The sequence below is a fragment of the Sander vitreus genome, chromosome 20 (assembly GCF_031162955.1).
Source record: "Sander vitreus isolate 19-12246 chromosome 20, sanVit1, whole genome shotgun sequence".
In the NCBI taxonomy this organism is placed as follows: Eukaryota; Metazoa; Chordata; class Actinopteri; order Perciformes; family Percidae; genus Sander; species Sander vitreus.
This window is the reverse complement of record NC_135874.1, coordinates 25,138,766-25,153,815: the sequence shown is the minus strand read 5'-3', so window position 1 is coordinate 25,153,815 and position 15,050 is coordinate 25,138,766. Positions and strand designations below refer to the sequence as shown.

At 40.4% G+C, this 15,050-nt stretch overlaps 1 protein-coding gene across 1 annotated transcript; it reads right to left on the bottom strand.

The window, feature by feature from the left end:
* Window positions 1-695: 695 nt before the first annotated feature.
* Window positions 696-14,368, bottom strand: osr1 (odd-skipped related transcription factor 1). Its single transcript, XM_078278069.1, has 3 exons — window positions 14,020-14,368; window positions 4,231-4,929; window positions 696-1,405 (listed from the first exon to the last, which is right to left on the bottom strand). Exons 2-3 carry the CDS (start codon window positions 4,902-4,904, stop codon window positions 1,273-1,275), a joined length of 807 nt encoding a protein of 268 aa, XP_078134195.1. The 5' UTR covers window positions 4,905-4,929; window positions 14,020-14,368; the 3' UTR covers window positions 696-1,272.
* Between the last annotated feature and the right edge of the window lie 682 nt (window positions 14,369-15,050).

The window sequence follows — 15,050 nt, the reverse complement described above, 5'->3', positions numbered from 1 at the left end:
TAATCCTCTTCTGTAGCGTTGCATAAAGCCTGTGAGTTTGTCTCCTTGTAAGTGTTTAGACTAAAGCTTTTATGGTAGTTACTGTCATAATACGGCACCTTAGTTATAATAGTTATGCTTCACTCACAGTGTTACTTGACAGCATTATCATCAGTGTTAGTTAGGGTTGGGCCATTGGACGAATATTCCGTCTATCGGCGTTTTGGCTGTGATCAGTGTGATCATCCTCCTGTTCATTATTGTCATTAGCATGTGAAAACAGTATGAAGTGTACTGAATTACATGTAGCCACTAACACCCACCCTACCTAAATGCTTACTTCCTATAGCAACATTTTACTCACTGCTTTGGTTTGTCACTTCTTCAAAGGTTTTGTATGTGTGAGTTGTAGAAGTTAAAAATGACAGAATAAAGTAACATAACATAACACATAACCATATGCTACACAAAACCATACAGCCTTCTTTTTCTTATTCTGAAACAAGTATTGTAAATATGTCAGGTTATCATGATTTTTACATATTTCTTTATTTTTATTGTAATATTCCTATTCTATATTACATTATTGTCTGTTGCAGTACTTGTGCTTTATTGTTCATTTCCTTTTAATAGGTTTATGTATGCACCAAAGTGTTACTTACTTGGCAATACATCCTATTCTGATTCTAGACAAACTCAGACACACAGCCAACCACTTAAAGTAAAAATATTTTATTTAGAAATGATTATTTATTTTGAAAATAAGTTTAAGAAATCCAGTGATATATGTAAATAATCAATAATCAGGTTAAAGTGCAAAAATACATTTCTGATATAATGCATCTGTACAAAAATAACATTGGGATGTGATATTGAAAAAGGAGGAAAATGTGTTAACATGGCTTTGATCATTCTCAGTTTTTGTAAAAAACATTGCATAAGAGTTGTGTCCCTTTTAATAAAAAAAGTCTTTGGATTATAAGCTTCTGAGCAAAGTATTTGCACCGAGTGGCCACAAGGTACTTTGTTTTTCATTTCACATTTCACACATCCCCTGCCAAGTCAGGCTTTGCTAACTTAGCACACACCTCTCTACTAAGGCTTATTTCTGCATTATTCCTTTAAAAAGAAGTGGCTGGTGAAATATTTCATCCTTGAAGAGTATTCCCACAGAAGCAGAGCGCTCTGCCTCCCACAGCTGAGATGAAGAAGTCTTTGGTTGTTCTTTGACTGTTGTTGTCTTTGGTCGTGTTTTTCCAGTGTCCCGGTCCCTTCCCCTGCTGGCAGAGTGAATCACTTGATCTTGGCTGGCTTCAGTTCCTTGACCTGCATGTGTAATGTTTTATGGACAGCCAGAGTCCTGGACTGACAGAAGCCCTTCCCACACTCCTGACATTTGAAGGGCTTTTCTTTGGAATGAATGTACCTGCAGGAGGAAACAACACAGAGAAGCCAAGTTAGTATTTAGGAGGAATCATGTCAGATTTCAGAACATCATCATAAGTACTGAATGGGTCAACATGTGTCAGGTCCAACATAGTCTCGCTTTGCCAGACCCTCCTCCAATGCGCGCTGGAGGAGTCTGAGTCTGGCTACTCCAAATAGCATTCGGGGATGGGAGGAAAACATGCTCTGGTTCATTGGCATTTCTTTAAACCAATCACAATCGTCTTGGGCGGTGCTAAGTACCTGAGAAAAGCTGCGGTGCCGCTGCAAAATAGGCTCGGAAGTAACTTGTTTTGGTGGAACATGAGCACGTTCAAAAGTTGTTGTAGTCGTGCAACAGAAAACTCAGATTGGACAGATAGTCTAGCTAGCTGTCTGGATTTACCCTGCAGAGATCTGAGGAGCAGTTAACCATAGTCCTCAGAGTTTAAAATGCCAACACAAAGGAAGCCCAAGGCAACAGATATCCGGCCTAAATGAGTGAAATCTGGCGGATTTTCCGGCAGCAATGGAGCAATCCCGGAAGTGGAACGTCAAGGATATAGACTAGGTCCATCATGTCGTCCAAAGGAAACAAAATGAACACAGGTTCTGTTTTCGAAACCGTTCCCTATCACGGAAATAGTGCACTATGTAGTGTGTTCGCCATTTTGTAGTGTTCGAATTTTTGTTTGTTTACATGATGCTGGGTGCGCCCGCCTCCGTCACACAAATAACCGGTGCATCTACTGATAAAACAACACTTTCAGTGTAGTGACAGAAATCTCGTTTGGTCATTCCCTATATACTTCACTATTTAATAAACCAATATGTAGAGAATAGTGAGTGAGTGAATAAGGGAGAGGTTTCGAACACAGCTATTATTTCATAAGCGTTTTCTGATTTCATGCTTATGTTTGGTTAGGTTTAGGCAATTGAATTGACTGAATTGGACCAAAATATGTGCCAGTACCCTATTTTAGCAGTTGCATAACATCATCGCATGTGTCTTGGATATATTTTTATTCATATGTATATCTTGTAGGAGGGACCTGAAATCATCGACTATTCAATGATTTGATCTAAGGAGCCTGATTCGACTACCAATCTCACAGACAAATCGTCGCAGTGTCTATAAATGTGGTAATAAAACAAAGGATCATTCCATTTGGGCTATATGGGGGTCCTGAATGTCTGATTTTACATAGCATTGCCAGGTTTTTCCCAATAAATCATGATATATAGCCCATTTTGGTATAAATATCAGGCTATAAATAGCATTGTTATGGCTATAGTGCGTACTTTCTGCCTCCACCATGAGGAATTCTAAGTGATGACAACAAAACTAAAACTAAACACTACCAGACGAATCCCAGATGACCTTTGATGTCTTATCGCTGCTTCATAAACGTACAGCGATGAGAGGGAAAAGGAGAGAGACTGGAGGGAAATAAAAGAAGGAACACACACACAGCTACACAGAGACTGTGTCTATTTCTCGCTAGCCTACAGCTAACATCTGTACAGTTGGTACATTGGTTCTTTGGGGCAAATCAACACAAACTGCACAAAAGAGCAAATGATGTGAAGCAAAAATTGTCTTCACTTTCTGTCTGTGCACTCCTTTAGACAGTTTGAATTTTTAAGTTGGGTGATACACTGTGTTGATCTGTGGCCTTAAATGATCTTGTCTTGGCAACTTTGGGATAATACAATCCCAACTTTGCCTGCCCTGTTTGTTCTATCATTCTTTTGTGCTCGATTTCTGATCGTAGAGACTTCCAAAATGCCTGAGGTTGACTTATTTGCTATTTACGCATGACACAATTAGTCCAGCAGTAGTAAGCAGCTCCCACACTAGACACAGAACATTTGACTGAGCAGTTATCTGAACACATTGAACATCTTGTGTCCTCTTGTTACAGTGACATTTTATGGGAAAACCCACCAAAGAAACGTAACTCTTCAACAACCTACTCAAAGAGAGTACACTGACACTGATCAGTTTTTGTAAAATAATATAGTGAAACACATTTTCTTTCTCACACCGACAGTATAAGATCTTTAAACCTGCTTTGCCTGATAAAAATTGTTTCACCTGATCTAAGCTCATTAACCAGCTACTGCATGTCAGGTTACTGCTAGTCTATATCCACGAAGTTCCACTTCCGGGATTGCTCTGGTGTCACCGGAAATTCCGCTGGATGTCACTCTTTTGGGCTGTATGTCCGTGACCTTCCTCTTTCTTTTGTGTTGTAATTCTAAACTCCGGTGGATTTGTGAGGACTATGGTTAACTGCTCCTCAGATCTCTGCAGGGTAAATCCAGACAGCTAGCTAGACCATCTGTCCAATCTGAGTTTTCTGTTGCACGACTAAAACAAAAATATTTTTTTTTACATTTGTGGCCCTTTATTGTCTTTATTTTGTTTTTTCGACGTTATTTTATTTTATTTTTTGATGATTCTGTTGCTTTTTGTTTGACATTTGGGACACTTTTTTCGACGTTTTTTTTGTCACTTTCTTCAAAACTTTTCTTCAACAGTTTTTCTGAAGTAATTGGAGCTTTAACTTTTCTTTACCCATTTGGACTGCTGGCACCTAGCATTTGCCTATATTGCCTATACCACGTGCCGGCCCTGATGAAGACTGAAAAAAAGAGCTTGAGAGAGAAGTGCAGACCTCACCAATTACCACGCCTAGCCAAACTGGTACGCTTGTCAAATCAACAGTTTCAGGAAGCAACCCCCTTTATTGCCCCTTTTTACAAATACGGTGTTGCGTATATTATTTGACTTGACAGGCCTTGATAAAGCCTGGTTCTCACCTGTGGTCCCGGAGGTGGTCCTGTCTTCTGAAGGCCTTGTGGCAGATATCGCAGGTATATGGCCTCTCGTCCGTGTGCGTCCTCTCATGGATCAAAAGGTTGTAGGATTTGGTAAAATGGCGGCCACAGAACTTGCAGACAAACTCTTTCTTGGTCTTGGAGGGTAGTCGGCCTCGGCTGGACTTGCGCTCCGGTGAGGAGAGTTTGGTCACGTCCAGGAGGCATCCCAGGCCGGCCGAGGCCGCGTGGTGAGATGAAGCTGCGGCGGCAGCGGCAGCAGCACCCGTCATGCTCAGGTCCTCCGCCTTCAGATGATCCTCCTGGGTGGCTGCTGCTGCAAGGTTGGCAAAGTCAAAGCGGGGCTTATTCTTGGAGCTCTGCAGCAGCCCTGCTGAGTCCTGCTTGGGATGCAGGAGGTGAGGGAACATGGGGATGGAGGCCATGGAGGAGAACTGGGCGGGCAGCTTGGAGATGGTGCAGCGGGGCAGGGCCAAAGGCGGGTAGCCGAGCGTCCACTGGTGGAGGTGGATGGCGTGTAGGGCACTGAAGCTGTAGATGCTGTGAAAATTATCTGACGGCAGCTGGAGGCCTGTGGAGCTCTGCAGGAGGGAGTAGTTAGCCAGCTGGAGGGACGGGTGGAGAGGGACTGGAGCTGGCAGAGTCTTGCTGCCCATTGCTGCTACGCAGAATACAACAGGCCTGATAGAGACACAAAAACATTAGAAGATGAAAATATGCAACTTTTTGGGCCAAGTCACATTGATTTATGTCATAAGTTAATTCATTCAAGACAGCGTCTAAAATGAACAGGAGGTTTGATCACAAGTTTCTACTGCAAAACACACGCACGCGCACACAAAGTGTAACTGCAACTACATTTATACAAAAAACTAGATTAGTGTGACAGGAATTAGTCAGGAATTCAGATAACACTTGTACACTGATGACTGTAAAACCCAGTTTACAGGAAGTTGGTGAGTATGCATACCTTTTACAAACTGCCTACTTTGCAGCTGTGGAAACGGACTTATTGCTTCAACTTGACAAGAGGAAGATCCACACAGGCTTGTTCAGCGTGAAGAAAGAGTTGGAAAACATGCATATTGGCTTTCTTTCTGAGAATGGATTTCAATCTCACGTCTGTGTGTGAAGTATGGAGCTGGAGTCAAGCTGGCATAAAGATTGGACTGTTTGTCAAAATAATTTTTCTCGCATGTACGTAACCTCCTAAACCCATATATGATCTTTTTTACATTTCTGCTTATGTGTATTAAACAAATGAGACACAAACTATTAAAAGGTTTTCAAGGTTTCAAAGTTGTATTGTCATATGCACAGTCAGGAAACATGTTTCCCTATACAAGAAAATTCTTCCTTTGCTGTCCACAGAATGCCAAACAATGTAAAATCTACAATATATACCACAAATATTCAACAAAAAACAATTAATTATTAAGCTTTACAGGTGTTGGTTGTTGACCTTTGGACAGAGCCAGGCCAGAGCCAGTCCCCCTGCTTTCACTCCTTATGCTAAGCTAAGCTAACCACGTCCTGAGTCCAGCTCCGTACTAAACATGGACATTAGATTGAAATCCATATATTTATCTCACCTGTATATTTTCAATGTATATTTCTTGTACAATGCATCAGCACTTAATCATTGATGGCATTCATATATATTAGATTTTTTATTTGTTTAATGAATAACATCCACCGACCAGAAAATGTGGGGTAGATCATGCGTGTATAACGAAAAAACATGATTTTTTCTGTTGGGAGGTTGAGAGGTTGCATATATTTTAAGGGCTGGTGGTTCTATTTGGTTAGAATGCCTAATTTCGTGGTTTTTGAATGCAGCTTAAATGACTCATACAATGGTCAAATATTTTAATGTTGTGATGAAATTCAGAGACAAGTTTCTACCAGCCCCCCAGGAACAGTGCTTAGCCTTTCCGCCAATTGTTTTCCCCAGTGGCCACTCGCGTTATTGCAACTGAAAATCCCCCTGCTGCCCAGATTTTCCCCATAGGCCACCATTGTAAAAGAGATGCCTGTAAAACTGCTGCCAGTTTTTAAATTCATGGACTTTTTATATCTGCAACAACTTCCCTCAACACAATGTCAAGTTTATGGGCCGAGCAGGAACTTGCGGGCGGGGCCAGCGGGAGGAAAAGTACTGCGCATATTCAACGGAAGCTTTTCTGGCAGATGCGCCACTGAGCAACTCTTATAGGAATGAACGCTGTATCCAGATCTTATTATACATCCATGTTTTCTACCCACCCCCACCTCCCGAGAACCCGAGTGCTTCCCCCGACCCCATACAACAGCACACACTTCTATCAGGAGCCAATAAACATCCAGTCCAGCTTGCAGATGAGGCTGTTGGAGTTGACCTTATTATCAGCTTATTAAGGCTGTGCGTGTGAATGGCCCTTACTGTTTGAGTCACAAAGCTCTACAGGCTAAAGCCATCTGAAAGCACACCTCAGCGTTACAAGTCCAATGCCAACGTTTTTGAAATTCTCACTTTCTGCAACACTTGCAGACAGTATAGTATGGTTATTAGGGAAAGATTGTGATCTCATGGTAAAAAGTCGAAGATTAGTTGCAGGTCTGTAACGGGACGTTAACTCCAATTTTCCTGCATGACAATCAGAGGCATTACTCACCCATCCACCAACACAACCTCCTCCCATATGTACTTAGAATGTCCTACCACCTATTAAAATAATTTAATAAGATTTATAATAATGCCTCTCTGACCTGCATATTCTTACAAAATAAATGATACCAAATTACTGTTAACAAACACTGCCGTTTTGTTCATTTATTTGGTATGAGGAGAGCATACTTTAGGAATACTGAAAACCCTTCTGATACGGTACATTAAAGTTTTAATAGTCAATCATCATCAATCAGGTGTCAAAGTATCTTTGCGTTTGTGTGGAAAAAAATGTGTCCGCGAAAGTGAACACAAAACAATTGGCAGCATTAACACACACACCCACCCACCCACACACAGACGCACACTGCTTTTTTTTTTTTACAGTCTGACGTTTGTGTGTGTGTGTGTGTGTGTGTGTGTGTGTGTGTGTGTGTGTGTGGGTGGGTGTCTGTTTCCTGAAGTCAGAAACATGCCCGGGGCTGTTCAGTGCATCATAAACAGAAAGACAGCATTGAGCCAGAGAGAAATACCTGCGAGCTGTTAAATCAGGTTTGATTTGCAGGAATAACAATAGACAATAATGTATCTTTGTCTGAGGCGGGCGCTGATGGACAGGAGCCCACAGGTTACTCCTCTCCCCTCGTCCTCTCAAACCGTAGACCTGTTTGCTCATCCGCGCAAACTACTTTCGCTCAGGTGTGGTTAGAGTTTCATTTCGGAGAAGAATATCTGATACTTGTACTGTACTATAACTTTAGTTGACTACATTTGAGAGTGCACTTTGTTCTCCTGTAAATGTACTGTATATGAAATCTATACTTTTCAAATCAAAATGATCATTCAAAACAATATATGATTTGTAACATGTAACAGTGTATAAAGCAGTTAACTCGTCACCAGCTCCGCCTACAACATCAAAATGCTACTTACTTATTAATGCCAGTGGTGGAGGAAGTATTCAGATCCTTTAGTTAAGTAAAAGTACTAATACAACACTGTAAAAATACTCTGTTAACAAGTAAAAGTCCTGCATTGAAAATATTACTTAAGTGAAAGTATGTAAGTATCATCAGGATAATGTACTAAAAGTATTAAAAGCAAAAGTACTCAATGCAGAAAAATCCTCCTATTTTAGAAACTGGAAACGATCCAAACAGTCAATCAACTAAATGTTTCATCGGCTAACCATTTTCGCTGGACTTGTGGGTCTATATATTGTAGGGTAGTTTAACTTATAATAACACATCGTATTTTATAAACTACATGTGTTTTGTGTGCAAAAATCTTAATTTGTAAAGTAACTAAAGCTGTCAGATGAATGTAGTGGAGTAAAAAGTACAATATTTCTCTCTGAAATGTAGCAGAGAAGTAGAAGTAGAAAGTGGCATGAAAAGAAAAGGCTGAAGTAAAGTACAATTACTTCAACATTTGAACTTAAGTACAGTACTTGAGTAAATGTACTTAGTTAATTTTTTTTTTTTTTTTTTTAACCTTTATTTATCCAGGTAAATCGATTGAGAACTAATTCTCATTTGCAGCGACGACCTGTCACATTCACACGGTTACACATTCATACCTGGAAAGCTGCCCAGTAGAACCACAGTCTGATCTGCTGGCCGCTGAGCAGCTCCACTGACGCGGTTGGGGTTAAGGGCTTTGCTCAAGGGCACCTCAGTGGTGGTAATGAGGGAGGGACAAGTGCTGCTTTCCCCACCCAGATTTGATCCTGCCGGTCTGGGGATTGAACAACCTCCCAGTCACAAGCTCGCTTCTCCAACCTCTAGGCCGCCCTGCCCCATTAATGATTAATGCATCAGTAATAAATAATAATATAATATAATATTATGGTATGCTGCACAACTGGGTATTTTAACTTTAAGTACATTTGCTTTTACTTTAAAAAAAAAAGTAAAAAAAAGTAAAAATTGGACAACAGTTGAACTTGTAATGGGAAATCCGGCTGTAGTTATAGTAAAACCTCTGGTTTATGTGACCAAAAAACACTGCTTACTTATTTATCAATAACATAACACCACTGTGACAGGGTCCAGTTTTTAAATTGAGTACTTTTACTTTTGAAACTTAAGTATAATTCCCAGTGCACACGCATGTCCTCTGCTTTTACTTTAACCCTTGAATTCAAAAGCCTTTCCCTTTTAATTGTTCTAACCTGTAATGGGTTAGGTATATTTTCACTTCTTCCACCACTGGTTACTAATACAGTTATTTTACTATAGATGTATTTTTCAAATGTAGTAAATGAAGAAAATCCAAAATGCCTTAACCTCGAGCGCGCTCATCCAATAAACTGCAGTGAAGTGGTTGTAATGAGGGGCAGCGGAGCTCAAAGAGCCCCCTGTGGTCTGTTCCTTTCTGATCATGACGCAGAAGTAATTGACTTATACTTAGGCGGTCATTAGAGGAGATAAGTGCTGTGCCGCTGAGCGTCTCCTCACCTTTAACCCTTTGATGTCTGCATACCAGGGGCCTCCACATGCTTTTGGCCCGGACTGTGAGATTCAGCGCCTCAGAGAGGGCCCCGCCATCAGGGGGCTGAGACGCTGCTTCTCACCTCCGTGTAAACGCGATCAGGCTGGGGTGTAGTACACACACATCTGGATCCAGAAAGTGATTCATGGATGTGAACTTTTCTTCCTCTACGGAACTGAGCATATCAAACTCAGTCCAAAAACGATTGAAAACACATCCTCTGGTTTTTGTTTTGTTTTTAGCAGTGGTGGACGAAGTATTCAAATCCTCCCATTTTAGAAACTGGAAACGATCCAAACAGTTCTATCAATCAACTAAGTGTTTAATGGTGTAATCATGTCAGCGTATCATAGTGGGGCGTCTGGGTGTCCTGCCCCAGGGAAGTTTTGAGCATTGACTTAATTTCCTGCATTCTGACACACTTTTATGCACCAATTTACGGTGGAAATACATTTATTTAGCCTATGTGAAGAAGAAAAACACAGACGACAATTCAAAATATATCAAAAATGTAATGGAAAGTATGTTGTTGCGTGTCATTGGGCATTTTTAAGTGGGTATATGGAAATCCTGGCACTTTCTTAGTGGCTATACTGGGTATACCTGCGTATCACGTAGACTACACTACTGCTCAAGCAGTAAAACTCAACCCAAACTGTCTTTTTTTTGGAACTGATTCATACACTGTTCCACCGTTTAAACAGCTTGTTGGCCTTAAAATCATGTTATGGCTTTGTGGATTTTGAGTTGTGAGCAGTTCAACCAAGTCAGAAAAAAAGAATTAGCAGCAGTAATGTTGCGTGACATGCTTCAGATTTAGCTAGGGAATCCTAGGTTGTCTTTACACCCCACCCCCCCCCTTCCCCCCAGTGACAACCATGGTTTTAAACTATGACCGTGGAGTTACTATAAACACGTGTTGAAAAGAAAATCTTAAAATACAAACTCCAGCCATCGGATGAAACAGTGAAACTAAAAAAGTAGCCAGTAACTTCCAGTAATGGGGTAAAACGTGTGTATTTTGATAACTTTGGGTATTCAATATAAGTTCACAAACTTCCTCAACGTCAGTTCTCCTTGTCTTTTATGTTTGACTTTCACATAAATTGCTCTGCGATATTTATTTAAAGAAAACGTCATGTCAACCAAGTTATGAGTCCCTCAGGCTGAGACACAGAGAGAGAGCCACACCTTCATTGGCAGTTCACTCTGGGATCCAGATTTGTACCTTGGCGTCGATAAGAACAGAGGGGTCAGCAGGGTTTAGGGTTAATTCTGGGCTCTCTTAAAAATGTGGAATACCAACAGCTGCCTTCCACAATAAAACTCAACTTGTTTTTTCTAAAATCAAGTTTGAAATGTTTTTTAAGCTCGAGCAGCGGACTGTGTTTGTCGTTTCATATTTCAGCTCCGGAAAAAAAAGATTCTACTGGAAACAGGTTGAAATGTTCTTACTGGATTGACAGATGGAATTAAAATGAGCTTAAGAACAGAATCATGTTATGTTATAAGAATATGTATATGTAATCTGCCCATCAGTGGTGGAATGCTTTAGTGCATTTACTAAAGAAGTGAACTTCATTTCAAAGGAACGTCTACTTTTCTTCACATTTTCAATTGGATGTTACTTAATACTTTACTCCGCTGCATTTGAGAGGGAAATGCTCTCCTTTTTAACTGCACTTCATTTAGCCAGAATGTATCAAATAGCATGTGAACGTGCAAAATGTGATACATTCGTGTTGATTAAAGGAGTTCAAATTGGCATCAGCTCGATGCTGCATTCACATTTTACACATTTTAAATACACAATTTAACACACTGCAAGGTACATCATGCTTAAGGTGTAATGCCTCTTAATGTTAAACAGTTATATGTATGTGTTATCTGTTTCTGTATTTATTATTTGTTCATTTCATATTCATTTGTTCATGTATGCACCAACAACCAAGGCAAATACCTCGTAATTGCTAGGCTACTTATATATATATATATATATATATATATATATATATATATATATATATATATATATATATATATTAAATAACGTTTAAAATAATCCATCTATGAGACTTTGTTGTGGCCGTTGCATGGTGTGCGGCAACCCTGCTCTCCACACTGTCAGCTCTCACGGTGTCTCAAGGCTCCAGACACACACACACACACACACACACACACACACACACACACACACACACACACACACACACACACATCCCCTGCATTAGAGCTGTCACACCTGCCTCACTCACAGACCTCTTATCCGATGCGTGTGGACTTCACTCAGCGGAACTCAGGCTCTGCTCTGGCTCAGCCGCCTATCTGCTCAACTTAAAAATCAAAACTATACAATCCACTCAAAGTCTGCGCAAAGATCATCAGTGCACACTCCTTTCAAACAACCCACATGAAGAGCACGCTCAGGCTCGCTGACAGCATCTCTCCTGACTCCTTTGGCACATTTTAAATTATGAATAGCAACTTTGGCCTTCTAACAGGCGACTTAGAGTCCCTTCGTTTAGACACAACAGGCAAAGAACTCTTTTATCCATCAGTCCACCCTGTTCAGTGCTGGAATGTAACTAAGTACATTTACTCAAGTACTGTACTTAAGTACAAATTGGATGTACTTTCTATTTCTACTCCGCTACATTTCAGAGAGAAATATTGTACTTTTTATACATTCATCTGACAGCTTTAGTTACTAGTTACTTTGCAGATTAAGATTTTTGCACACATTTTTCTGCACTGATGTACTTTTACTTTTAATACTTTGAGTAGATGTTCCCGATGATACTTAAATACTTCTACTTAAGTGACATTTTCAATGCAGGACTTTAACTTGTAACTTGTCATTTTACAGTGTGGCATTTGTACTTTTACTGAAGTAAAGGATCTGAATACTTCCTCCACAGCTGACCCTGTTGCTGAACCAAAATCAGTGTGTTGCCAGTTAATCTCCGAGGATATCACAAAATGCTTCTTTGCCATGGCTGTTAATGTGTCTTCATCTTTGTACTATATGTGTGTAATTGTTGTGTAGCTCTGTGTGTATTTTTATTTTTTTAATTTTTGAGCGGAGCTGCTCGGGAACGCCAAATGAATGTCGGTGTGAACTGCAAGAAGGTATCGTATCATATCGTAACAGCAGCAGCATTACTTAGTGAAATAAAACAACAGCAGCAGTGTTGTAATGTAACAAAGTACAAATACTTTGTTACTGTACTTAAGTAGAATTTCACGTATCTGTACTTTACTTCGTTATTTATATTTCTGGAAACTTTTACTTTTACTCCATTACATATCCTAAATAAAATGTTTACTTCTACTCCACTACATTTCCCCTCAGCATCTTAGTTACTCGTTACTTGCAAGAAATGTTTTTGTATGTTGGAGTGAAAGATTATTTCTCACAAAAAAAAATACAATTCTTCTTTGTTGACGTCAGACTTGATGTTTAAGAAGGTGTGGAAAGTATCATGCTTCACTATAAAGGAAGCCACAATAAAGTTCATAATCATTTTTTTTTTAACTTCTACTTTTACTTCTAATAGTTAAGTACATTTCATATCATAACATTAAACACAGTAAATATCAGATACTTCAAGACTTTTACTCAAGTAATATTCTAAAAGGAGACTTTAACTTCTACCAAAGTCATTTTCTGGTAAGATACTTGTACTTTTACTCAAGTATAGCTTTCAAGTACTTTATACAAGACTGCCGAGCAGAGAATGAAGTGTCAGCGTGTGTAAGCTTTTAGATCTCTCTCTCTCTCTCTCTCTCTCTCTCTCTCTCTCTCTCTCTCTCTCTCTCTCTCTCTCTCTCTCTCTCTCTCTCTCTCTCTCTCTCTCTCTCTCTCTCTCTCTCTCTCTCTCTCTCTCTCTCTCTCTCTCTCTCTCTGTCTCTCTCTTGTTCTTCACGGATGTCTGAGGTGATGTTTATTCAGACTGCTAATTGTAAGCTACAGCCTGTATCTGTGTTCGCATCTTTGCATTGAACTGAGACCCATCAAAGCGGGTTAACGAGGATCAATGAGCGAACAGACCGCGAGCTCAATGGGATATAAACACATAGCCTATGTATCCGAATTAGAACTACAGCTTTGTCATGCACGCGCAACTAATAACCTGTAGTTTCTGCTTTTGTGTAGAGCAAGGAAGGACTAAGCATACGTTCACACACTCATCCATACACATCTGCTGAGGAAACCTATGCTCCTACAAGCAAACAACAGAAATACAGTCTATGTAGGCTATATGACACCAAATGTTTAAACAAAAAGTCGGGTTTTTAATACCAAACATCAATATTGTCTCTGGATTTACTCATACACCGTTTCATTTCAAAAAAAATCTTTTTTGTTATCACCAAATCACATTTTTTAACATAATGAATAAACCCAGTGCTGATATTGACAATAATATCAATGCGATGTAATGACATTGGGTAGTCTACACCTGTTGCACAAACCTCTATGTAACTCTAAAAAAAAAAATCATTAGGCCGATTTAAAAAGTAAAAATGGAATTGTTTGTCATTTGCCATTTTAAAATAGGCTAATACACCCCCACACATTGTTATGTATTGTCATAGTGAATGTAAAAAAACAAAACAAAAAGACTTACCAATAAAAGAACTTTTCTAATTGAAATTCTCCCTCTACAGCTTCGGGAGTCCTGCGGGAGGTTCAGGGTGTTGTTGCCCGCTGAGCAGCCTTGTTTATCGGGGGGCGGGGGGGGGGCGGATGAGTTAATGAGACGGCCGGTGCGACAGCATGTTCCCCCCGCTGATGCGGCTTTCCTTTTCGGTTGTGAGCAGCTCGGAGAGGCCGGGCGGTGCGGTGCGGTGTGGTGTGGTGGCGGTGGTGGTGGTGTAGTGGTGGTGGTGTAGCAGCTGTGGTGTTGGGACGCCTCTCCGCTCCACTGTTGTGCGCTCTCCGCGGCCGCTGCCTCTTTATCAACAGCGCACAGTCCGACTACTGGCGCGTCACTCAGCCAGCCCACATACAACACAGAACAGTCTGCTGCTATGTGATCGTATGGTGTCAGGCAGACAGGGGAAAGTCTCAAGTCTATTAGTGACAGTATGCCATGTCGGCCGCGTGCGCGCACGCTGAATCTTAACAGGACAGGACACATGGATCGGTGCGCACACGCTCCCTGAAATGAATCCAAATAGTTTGATATACAGTAGATCAGGGGCTTTCAACTCTTTTTTAAACCAAGGACCTGAAACCAACTGAAAGAGAGACGCAGCAGGGACCCCCTAGTAATAGGCTGTAATATGCTATTGCATATCAAACTGGGCCTACAATAACGTTTAGGGCGGCCTAAAGCCTTTACATACTTTTTTAGTGTACAGAATATTAAGCTATTAAAATAACTGTCGTCATGATTTTATAAATCATTATTTAATGTTACACATAGGCTACATGTGGCACAGTGAATCCTCAGGATGAACTGTATCTGCGGATGACTACCTTAGTGACTACCTTACCTATAGGCCAGTAAGCCTATCATCAATGGGGATTTATATTTGGTAATAATATGTTGGATTCATGTTAAGACATTTTCATTTATTTATTTTTTACTTTAAAAAATGAACAATAATTTGGAGGGCCCCCCCCTGCAGTGACTCTCAGGACCCCCTAGGGGTC

Coding starts and splice junctions, on each gene's coding strand:
- osr1 (XM_078278069.1), bottom strand. CDS start 4,904: ATGGGCAGCAAGACTCTGCCAGCTCCAGTCCCTCTCCACCCGTCCCTC. Junction 1,406..4,230: donor GACCACCTCCGGGACCACAG/GTGAGAACCAGG, acceptor TTCCTCCTGCAG/GTACATTCATTCCAAAGAAA.